Source organism: Simochromis diagramma, unplaced genomic scaffold, assembly GCF_900408965.1.
Source record: "Simochromis diagramma unplaced genomic scaffold, fSimDia1.1 OVJJ01000602.1, whole genome shotgun sequence".
Taxonomy (NCBI): domain Eukaryota; kingdom Metazoa; phylum Chordata; class Actinopteri; order Cichliformes; family Cichlidae; genus Simochromis; species Simochromis diagramma.
The window spans coordinates 14,075,031-14,086,737 of NW_024387040.1; the positions used below are offsets into that span (position 1 = coordinate 14,075,031).

The window sequence follows — 11,707 nt, forward strand, 5'->3', positions numbered from 1 at the left end:
ATGCTTCAAATTCAAACGTGTAATAGCAGACAGGATTTAAGGCCGACTCTGATGGGAGATGGAGCACACCTTTTGAATATGCTGCCAATTACCGCTTCACTCGCTCTCTGTCCTGACTCCAAACTAGAGATCTGAGGTGTCAGAGCCGAGAAGTAAGCAACTGCACGGCACTTGAAAGGCTGAACATTAACAGAGTGTTAATTCAGAAAAAAGAGCAGATAAATGGTGCCGAATGCATTTGGAGGCAAATGCTACACTTAGGAAATTAAAGGAATACGCCGTGGTTTTGGTATGTTGGCTCTTTGGTCCACTTACCAGTTAAATCATGAGAACACAGACACTAAAATGTGCTCCTGGGTGGCCGCTGAGCTCCATGCTGCTGAGCAAGAGCACTGACCTTTGAGTAATAAAATGTTCTTAGTGGTTTAATTATCTGGCCTGTAGATGCATGAATCTAAGAGATGAAATATCATTAATTCAATACAGCTGATTCAGGCTGTTATTTTTAGATACGTTTCAGGTGAGAACTGTACTTTATTTAAAGATATATATTTATAGATATACCCAATTCACCCGTGGACGCATTATTTTCTGTCATGTGAGAGCAAATGTACTCCTTAGAAAGTATTTATTACTCATGTTCATACTGTATCTATTACTCATGTTGTACATTTACCACATTAAATCACACTGAGTTATTTGAAAGGCCAAAGGCAGTCAGAAAAAATTAGTTTTTAAGTCTGTTCATCCGGCCTTTTGGCAGCGTGTGTCTCAAGTGGCCACTTGAGACTGGCTGCAAAAGTGAGCCATTCTCCATGGACTTTCATGTTAAAATTCCCAACTCTAAAAGCATCTTTGTAGAAGCCTGATTTTGGCTTCTGTAGGAAAGGTGCACCTTCATAACAGCTGTACAGGGGGGATTTCATTTATAAGTCACTGGCTGGAACTTTATTGAAGCATAATGTTTGCATATTTCGAGTTGTGGTTGCTAGCTACAGATCTAACTAGCATCCATGCATGTAAGCATGCATGTAGCATGTAAGCTAGCATCCATGATTTCAAGTCATAGAACAAGTGTTTTGGGAGTTTATGCTTTCGGTGCATTTTTTACCCAACTGTCTTCACTTCTTGTTCTTTTCTTCTTTTGGCAGCTAATTATCATTCACAGTTGATTCCAAAAAAAACAACGTCATAGCTGCTAAAATGCTAACACTTAGGCACTGAGGCATTGCCATGTGTTCATTAGTTTGTAAATGCTGCACTGCTATGTTGTTGCCAGAAGTGACCACATCTGAGTTCCAAGTTATCAGCCCACAGTAGCAAGCTTGTTTAACAAGGTGCATTCATAGACTTTATGGGTTCATTGCACAGACAGAGATATCTTGTCATTTGTGATAGTAGCATACAGCTAAAATACTACAGTTTTACTCATTTACAGACTTCTTGCCATGTGATTTTGCAGATAATTACTTCAATAGGCACCTACACCTCAATTAAAATGAAGAGGTCCAGTTCTGAGACTTGACGGAGAGCTCAAAGCCACGTGAAACATTCCTAACTTAAAGCAGTAATTAAATGGAAATGGGAGAAATATTAAAGAAAATCTAACAGTGCACCTGTCACAAAGGGAGGTATTATCTGTTGGGATATAAAAAGGATTTTGTAGCAGGGTAGACATGATCATTTCTGCTGTAAAGTTAGGCATTTTAACATGGGAGTCTATGGGGATTGACTCACTTTAGAAAGCATCCTCAAGTGGCCACTAGAGGAACTGCAGTTTCTGGCAATTTAGCATTCTTTAATGATATTTTGCTTAGCGTAGAAAAAAACGAATTTTGCAATCACAACTAAGTAGCTGCAGCTGGTGGTTTGGGGCTATTTAATGTAGCTATTGTTCAGTTTTGTGACTGATTAATCAATTTACTAACTGCTTATTATTTTTGTTTCAGTGTTCATATTCTACACTTTAGAGTCCAGGCATGCTTTTATCTTTTCATACTTGTTTTCTTTTCTCTCTGTGCCAGCATGTACGATTACCTGGAATACCTGCATGAATAGAGCATGTCAATTTATGTATTTTTGCAGATTTTCTCACACAAAAAAACCCTGTCATTAAAAAGAAGCAGGTTTAAATTGCTTTTCGCTCTGATGTTATGTTCCCACTCTGTCAAAAGTTTGCTGTAAAAGCCGTAAAAGTGAGTAGTGACCGGAGTTGAAGGGTGAACGAGGTCACCGGGTCCTCTTGTACCGAGCGCACCTCAGAAAATGCTTTCAGTTATAGACGGTGAAGAGGAAAATGGGCAAACGAGCTGCTGATTATGCAGCAGCGACTCGTTTCTCTCTAAGCAAATAAACATAAGTGGGTAAACTTTTCAGAGTTTGGAGCATTTTTAAAACTCTGATTTTCATCCAGATTTTTGCGTTGTTATTGTCTTCCTGATTCCCCCTAGTTTTTTAAAATCAAAGCTGGACTGATTTTAATGTCATAAAATAACAGATAATCAGAGGAAAACAGAAAATAATGCGTTGGATGAAGCTACAGATTGCCTGCTCTGATCAAATGCACGCTATTCTCTTTGTAAATCTACATTTTTCACTTTTTGGTTGTTGGTTTTTTTTTTTTTGCTCTCCTCAGGCCTGATCAAGACAGCCCTGCCTGGCATGGACAGGGAAGTCAAAGAAAACTACCAGGTTGTGATCCAGGCTAAAGACATGGCCGGACAGATGGGCGGGCTCTCAGGAACCACAACGGTCAGCATCACCCTCTCAGACGTGAACGACAACCCACCACGCTTCACCAAGAGTGAGTACAGCCCTTCTGGTGGACTTGTGCATGCACACACACAGTGACCAATCCTCAGCTCATGAGAACCACTTGTCAGTGTGAGCCGATGCCAGGCAGGCAGCCCCCATCTGGTGTCAGTTTCAAAATGAATTTGGATTATTGCAGGGAGCTCTGGGTTTTGTGCGACTAAGGCGGGCCTCTTAAAGGCAGCGAATAATTAAATATAGAGCCATATGACAGAGCGAAGGGTCCTGCAAAGTGCATCAGATCAGCCCTGTAATCCCTATTAAATGAAGAGAGTACATTCACTGGGTTTTATCTCCCCTTGCTCTTCCTCTCTCTTTGTCTATCTCTTGCTATTAAGTCTTCTGCTGCCTTTTTACTCCATAAAACCACTGTTCTCAATTTAGTGCTCAAACTGTCCTTGGTGCATTTTTCTCCTCTTTTTTGTTACACTCGCACTCATCAATCACTCACTCCTCTTTACTCCTTACGTACTCTCTTTTCACATACTCTCTCCCGTTCTTCCTCTCCCTCCCTCTTTGCTCTCGTTGCATCTGGCAAATAAATGGCGAAGGGAGCCAGATCAGATTGACAGATTACCGATGTTGTCGTGTCCCTCGCTCCCCCCACGCGTTTCACTGTACGGTGGGTGACGCGTGCGCACAGCCGCGAAACGCAAGGCAAACACGCGCCTGCGGAACTCCCACCAGCTCCGGGGGTGGTGGCAGTGGTGGTGGGGTGGCAGCTGCTGTCATTTCAAACCCCTCCACCAATGAATGAAGAGCGAGAGGAGGGAGGGAGGGAGACAGATACGACGGGGATGGCGAAGGTGACAGGAGGGGGGAAGAAAGGGGAAGAAAGAGGAAGAGTGAAGCGGACGGCAGAAAGACAGTCTGTGATAGAGGCGAGGGGGGTGGAGGGGTGGGGGTCGCGGGTAGATTGAAAGAGGAAGAAAGAGGAAGAGATATTGTAATGGGACACCCAGAGGAGGTAGAGTGTCAGGAAGCGATATCATTGTTGTCTGCCGGAGTGATGCCTCTTCTTTTCCACCCAATGCTAAATACCTGTTAGCCCAGGGAAACCTTCTAGTGGTACAGTGTGTGTGTGTGTGTGTTTGGAGGCAAGTGTCAGCGTCACAGAGACCTGCCGACTCAGGCGTTGCCAAAACACTGTCAGCATGTTTTATTAGTGTGTCACTGCTGTTTGTCTCCGCAGGCTGTGTGTATATCACCCTCGCTCCCCTCCCGCAGTCCAGCTATTTATTTAAGCATACGAGATGTAACCGAGGCCGCCGCGGCCGACAGGCAGCCATCAATTTATCCCCCTTCAAACCCAGAAATCATCTCAGAAAATAAGTGTGGGTGGGGGGAGGGAGAAGAAGAAGAAGCAATTAATTTATGTTGAGCAAATTGGCCCAGAATTTATGTTACATCCTAAACTTGAAGTGGTGAGTCAATACGGCTCGTAGCAACCTACGTGAAAGGCCAAACGTCTGTTTTGGAGCTGAAATATGTTTCGGCACATATGAGATGTCTTTCCGCAGCTAATCTACAAATGTAGCAGCACTAAATCCAACACTCCTTCTGACACGCTCTCCCTCCTCGGCTGGCTCTTGCACTGCTGCTCTCTGATTGGTTCTGACTCACTTTCTCCCTGACCTGCTCTCTTGTATTCCTGCTCTCTGACTCACCCACTTACACTCTTTCTTTTTTCACTAACAAGGCCGTAAAAAATACTCACGTTATGACGCTCGTCGGGCTGTCAGGGGTGGCGCTTGCTTCTTTTGTGTCCGGCGCGTCGTGTGTGACTGTGTGTGTGTGTGTGCGGTTTGTTTTAAATCGATCCCGGGGTACGTTTTAGGGGTGTTGTAATTGCTTTTCGATTAGACTTGAGGAGATCTTAAAAAAGAGGCGCTAATTCACCACTTATATGAATTGCATCTTTGTGTGGGAAAAAAATTGAAATCTGGCATGAAAAGAAACACCAAGGGCATGGCCTTGGTTTTTGCAGTCCTACTGCCACACACACACACTTTCAAGCTTTCTCTTTTTTTTTCTGAACAGCTTCAGTGTTGCTCCGATTAACAAAATCTTTTCTTCTCATAAACTCTTTGCAGCCCTCTATGAGTTCAGGGTACCCGAGTCCATCGAGGTTGGGTCTGCGGTGGGAGTGATCCGAGCCATGGACGCGGATATCGGCCAGAATGCGGAGATGGACTACCGGATTATTGGGAGCGATGGGCCTGGGATGTTTGAGATCACCACCAATAGGAGCACACAGGAGGGTGTCATTTTGCTGAGGAAGGTCAGGCACTCTCTATGGGGAGGTTTTATGGAATCACATGAGCAGTTTTAACACTTTCACTTTGATTTATTCGCCAAAAAAATCCAAATTGTGTCTTCAAGATTATGAAAGCAGCTTGATAGAAATACTGACATGGTTATTATGTTGCAGCTTTTACAGCAGCAAGAATCATAAGCAACAGGCGCTGCTTTGTTATCTTTTTGCCCTGGGTTTCGCCTGTCAGGCTGCAATAACGCTGTGATTGGTGGAGAACTATATGAGCCTCAGGCTTCCTCAGAGGCAGCCCCGCAGACACAAACCAGGAAAAAATTCTGGGAAATATTTCTGTCTTCTGCATATTTTCCACTAGAGAAATGCTTTAAAATACATGTTTATTTACAGTAAAATCTTGTTGACACGAGAGACGTGCATGCACAGGCTGCACAACGACTTCACTCATGCTATATGCATTACTTCATGTGTGCACAAGACTAGCAATATCTCTGCCAACGTGCAGCTGTGACTGTATGCGCTGTGCAAACATTGTGTAAATGTTCTCCTAAAAGTGCCCTAAAACTAATAAAAGATGAGATATTAATACAGTTCAACTTATAACCTTTACTTTTTTACTTTTGTAATACATTACACAAGCACAACAGGAAAATCAAACATAATATAACAAATAAAACACATTCATAAAATTCAGCTTTCATACTCAACAGCATTATGATTTCTTATGATTGCGAGCTTTCACTGTTATTGGCATCACCTAATTAAAAGCCTTAAGGTGCATGTTGTGGTGAAGCAGTGCTATAGAAAGAAACTGAAGTAAAATTGAATTATAATGAATAGAATTATCACCTTAAAATCATAAATGACTTTTTTTTTTACACAATTTATAACCTTGACATCTCTAACATAATTTGTTCTTGTTGGAGACTTTTTAAGGATTTTTTTTTGTGTGTGTAGTCAAACAAACTTAATCTCAGGGTATTTTATTCATTTTGTTTAGCAGGAACTTTTTTAAAAAATCTTTTAAAGAATTGGCTAAAAACTTTTCAAATTTAAGAATTTACTTAGAAGTGTTTTGTACTTTTTCCTTTAACCTCCTAGGACCTGGCAACCAAAATCACATTTTGAGTTTTCTAGACCAAAATACTACATTTTGCTCTACAAGGGCCTGATATCCACTTAAGCTGGGCAAACACTGCGATTTTTTTCAGTCGTGTTATTCAGCTTCTGCTCAAACTGCACGATTGACTTGCAGGGGTTAGAAGTTCGCAGGTCACGATGCAGGGTCTCACACTGTGCGTCCATAACATGAAGGTTATAACGGAAAATCTGTAGCTCGCTCTCCCTCTCTGTCTTTCACTCACACAGACTCACACCACCATCAACTTTGCTAAATTGCTAATGAAAAACATTGATCAGGCAGCTGTGATTGAGCAGCAGTGTAGATCCAATTATTTTCACGGTTGTTGTGGTCGTGATAATTTTGTGAGGCCACATCAAACAGGCTCGGATGAGCTTGCCAAAGTTCTACAAGTTGTGCCTCCATCGCTTGTGTCCAGATCACACGCTGCACTGCTGTGCTACTCCGTCTTTTTCACCGACATTTATGTGTTTGCGCGTGTGCAGTGTAAGAAGCTGTGGTGACCTCCTCACGACGGTCGTGACCAAGCAATTGATGATCGGAAGCTGGTCGGGAGGTGTTAATCGCTTCTCATTACCCCACGTATACTATATGATGCACAACACACGATGAAGGCAAAACTCGGGCCGATCACCAAAACGGTCGCACGACTGAAAAATCGTCTCAAAATGAGCCAAAAATCACAGTTTAAGCCCAGCAGAAGCCCAGATTTACGAGGACATTATACTGCCACTGTTCTATTGAAATTTTAAACAAATATGCTCATATGTGGATCTCATTTTTCTCAGAAACAAAAATTATCTAAAAAAAAAAAAAAAAATCTGGTAATTCTTTGTTTTTACATTCATCAGGTGCCAATCACCCCAAATATCAAAGAGAAATTAAAAATGCATGACATGGAAGAGTTTGGGTCTTAGGAGGTTAAAGAACATGCACGGTGAATTTAGAGAAATAAGTTTAAAAAAAAAACACTTTGCAAACGTATCTAACATTCTGTTCATGCTTCTTTGACTATTTTTTTGACAGTTTTCTGAGTGTGGCTAACATTAGAGCCCAACATCAGACTCGTGACCGTGGCTCTAGCTCTGAATTGGATAAAGGTTAAGAATACGGATCAACTAATGTTAGCAGTGCTTACACCAATAACTTTCTTTCTTTCAAAGCTAGCATTCTTGCACCTGTACAGAAGGTGATCAGATCTCACTGTTCTCTAACACAGCAAACACGTCACGTTTCACCTTGTTTGTTTCTAACTTCCCGTCACAGACGGAGGGATGCTGCTGGCTGGTGACGGGTCGCTACGTAGAACCAGCTGAATAATTAATGTTTTTGACTGGACTCGACTTGACTAGCGAGGACGGCAACATCTGGTTGACTAATCGGACACAGGTTCACAATAAAAGCCAATTAAATGCTTTTACTGTGAAACAGGGAAGAGTTAGCCTGATTGCCATTGAAGCTGGGTTGATGTCTTGTGTGGAACTGCAGGACTCCGCTGAAAAATGCAATATACTGAATGCAACTGAAGTGGACTTATTGTTTTCATGGATGTATAAGATACATATAAGACATTAGTTTCAAGTAAGGAGGTCAGTGAATGGCAAGTAACCCCTGTGAAGCTGATCTAAACACTCAGTTTCATAGTTTTTAACCTTAGCCATTAAAAGCCGATGGGGTATTGTCATGACTCCATCGGGTCACCGAGAGTTTGAATCTTGGTTACGTTGACCTCCTTCCTGTGAGTACAGGGTACAGAAGGTTAAACTGTCTGGCAGCCAATCAGAAGAAAGTCCACCTACTGTAACAAGAGGAGTTAAAACAGCTTGTTGCAGACTGAGAATGAATTTAGAGTCTGTGTGTAAGATACTGTTTTGAACTGTGAATGCAAAGCTCCTCTAGTAGTGACCAAGGACAAACCGACGGAGCTAGAAATGATCGAAACACAGACTTTCAGTTCTTTCACCACATGCAGGACTCACTCCCTCGGTGTAACCGAAAGGATAGACAACACAATAAGCAGCGCTCAATAAAGGGAAAAAAACAAACTTTATTTCCATACGCAGCTAGGAGACGGACAGCAGAGTTATTAGATATCCACTTCCACTTCCCCACACTTCCACTACATATGTTTTCAGTGAGATTCATTCTTCCCCTCAGCTGAGACCAAAGCAGAAATATTGATGCTGAGTATGGATTGCAGCATTCTGCTTGTGGTGTGTTTGATGTATTCAACAGTATCTGGCAGTTGCCTTATCAAGCACCCTCTCTGCAGCCTTCGATCGATCGCTTCCATCATGCCATCATTAAGTGCTGGATGACATAATTGCCCTTTGTAGTGGATGTGGTGTGCAGGCACACTGTGTGTGGGGACTAAGCATGCCCTAATTTTGAACATACTAATTAAATGGGCTTGTCATCCCATCTCTGATTGTACCGGCCCTTCAAAGGAACATATTCCTCCAGTGGACATGCGGTCCCCCTCCCCGGCTTGGCACCAAACAGTGAAAATCAATGACTCATAATATGTTACTATTCACAGTTTCAGAAAACAGCTCGTTCCATCTGGATTCTTTTTTCCAAGCTTTCACTGGCTGTTCCCAACAATCGCGGACCCGGCATCCTTTTATATGTACAGTAGGCAGCCGGTGAGGGAGCTCACTCTGATCCAGCTGCTCCAGCTCAGCACTGGGCGCACACTCATTAAAATGCACCGCTCCCCAATTATTTCCATCAATGAGGGGATACCTTTGCTGGCTACAACTTCAAAAATAAAAAGTTCAGACAGGGAACCTAAAAGAGAAAAGCTAACAGCGGAAAAAAAAACCATTAGAACCGCAAAGGAATCAGGCTCCTAATCATCATGCACAGTCCATAAATTATAGGCTGCAACAGCAGTGTACAGTAGATGCAAGAAGATCAGGGTTCGTGCGTAAAAGCAACTAAGCTGTGTTCTTTTATGTGTACAAATAGATAGAAATGAAAGTATGGCAACAGGAAAAAAAGATGTAGTGTGAGTATAGTATAGGGAAAAAGTGCAACGACAAACTGAAGCTCATCATCTGTGTTCTTCAATAGAATGGCTATGATGAAAGGACTTTATGCCCCTGTTTCAGTTGATTTTAATCTTTTTATAATCATCCCTATTAACCTTTTAACCTTAACACGCCCTCATAAAGTCTGGGATAAAAGCCGGGAGGAGGGGCATGCTTGAAATTGGAGATGAAGCGGAATAATTTTGACAAACGAGTGATTTTTTTGCATCAGTATCTGCCTTTTCCCCCCCTTCGTTCTTTGGCACATATTCCAGCAGTGATTATTTCCCATTTTGAGATAGTTTGCAGTAATCATGCCTTCAGCTGTGTCCCAGAAGCTTTTTTACCTTAACTTACCTTATTACCTTAACATCACCGAGTGGCTGACAGCTTTCTTGTGGAGACTTTCCAGTAAAAGTCCTCCTCATCGTCCTTCGTTTCTCTTCTGTTATTAACCTGCCTGCTTGCTCAAGGCTCCAGATAAGAGTAGGAGATGCTACTGCACTAACATTAAGTGAATGGATTGCTTCCGATCCATATTCACATATAGGAGTTGATTAAAAAAAAGACCAGAGGCATTGTCATATTTTTAAAAGGTTATAGCGGGTTTTCAAAATGCATTTTACCTGGGGGAGAAATGCTTGTGTTGTAACTACTGAGACAGGTGCACTTTGCAGGTACACAAGGCTGAAAACATCAAAACTTTTAAAGTTTGATCCAAATACACTGAATCTGTTTTCCAAGTGACTCTGTTGGCATCAGGATGGTGATAAAATGGCAATAAGACAATCAGTCTGCGATTGAATGGGGTCAGGTTGCCAATTATATGCCTACATCTTTTTCTGATAACACAGCAATTAACTGATAAATCGCAAATCTGTTGTTGTCTACACACAAAAAATGTACATTAGAAACATTAACTGCTTACTGTTCGAGCCACAGATTTGAAACAGAAATTCCTCCACAAAGAACAATGTAGTTTCTGCAGGATGCAAAATAACATAGACACTTAGCAACTTGCTTTAAGATTGTATTACAACCAGAATATTACCAATTCAGTATGACTCTACTACGAGTTGCGCTCATCAGTGTAGACTGACTTACTATAGATGGATCGCCAGGTGTTGTCAATCTGTCTGCATTTGTCAATTAAACAGCAACCATTTGCAAAGCTTCACCAATCGACAAGACGCACCACAGTTGTTTGGAGACAGGTCTCAAAATCAAAAGTGGTTGCACAGAAGTTAAGCATGCAACACCCCCAGCTAGTCGCAATAAGTACTCCAACAGCAAAAAAAGTTCAGTGTAATAACAGCCATTGATTTTTCTCCTACTTGTAAGGAGGTTGCTGTCTGATTTTTACTCTAGTGTGACTGAGCCGTTATATAGACAGCTAAGTCACTGATAACCAGCTCACCCTGGTTTCACATTGCGTGAAGGCTCGGCTGAGGCAGCCTGGTCAGCTAGCAGGAGCCAGTTTCTCTAGGAAGTCTCTTTGCTTGTGGTTGATCAAACTCTATCCCTGCTCTCTGGGACTTAAGATTGTGACATTGGTTCTTACTGTGCACTGGAGATGAACTCTAAGTTGGAAGACCACATAAATCAGAACCTGAATCAGGTGGAAAACTGGTTCATGTGTCACAACAGGATAAAGGATAAAAGTCGCCCGCTGCTTTCGGACTCGTTTTGAATCTTTAACATTGGTCTTTTGGCTGGTATGACTTTTGGTTTTTGGAGTTGGAAGTTACCTTATATGGATGATAAATAGAATGCTAGCCTAATGCTAGCTAGCTTGGTTACCAAACAGCATTCACTTTCATAAACTGTACAGGTGCAGTGCCCGGGCACATATATTGTGTAGATATTGCCATGTAAATAAAATACGATTTCAATCAGCAAACTTGAAGCACAGATTCCTGGGATGTGTGGAACCATAGGACAACACACCTGTTAGTCTGTGTAGCCATGCTATGGCCATGGATGAGTTAAAGAAAAAATCAACCCACTTGTTATGAAGGAGCAAATCTTTCGTAACAGGGAATGAACGTCCTTTTAAGATGGTTGTGATTGAGCTAACCAACAAGGACAAGGATGTGTATTCAGGAAGGTGGAATTGGACTATCTGTCCTCCCACTGGAGACCCAGTCGTTTATTTGTCTGTTATTTATAGTATGTCGTATTTAATTTAAGAATGTAGGGGTGAAGTACGACCACTACGACCATAAATAAAATCAAATTCTTAGGGAAACTTCCAAGTCTCTCAAGAATATCCAGCATTCCTGTCTTTGAAACTTGTAAAATGGCTTTTAAAGAGTTCACACAGCATAATAACATTAATGTTGCCACATTAGTCTAGAATATCATACTAATATGATACTATATTAAAACTAACCCTAATCTTAAACCTATACATTAAATACGTAGATGTTTCTCTGCATTTTAATTCTTTTT

General features: G+C 41.7%; 1 protein-coding gene across 2 annotated transcripts in view; it reads left to right on the top strand.

Annotated features, from left to right (window-relative positions):
- Positions 1–11,707, top strand: part of LOC120741370 (cadherin-10-like) — a 72,870-nt gene that overhangs the window by 44,161 nt on the left and 17,002 nt on the right. For both annotated transcript variants that reach the window (XM_040044234.1, XM_040044233.1), the window contains 2 exons: positions 2,636–2,803; positions 4,905–5,092. In XM_040044234.1, coding sequence (XP_039900168.1) covers positions 2,636–2,803; positions 4,905–5,092 — 356 coding nt within the window. The remainder of the gene's footprint in view (positions 1–2,635; positions 2,804–4,904; positions 5,093–11,707) is intronic.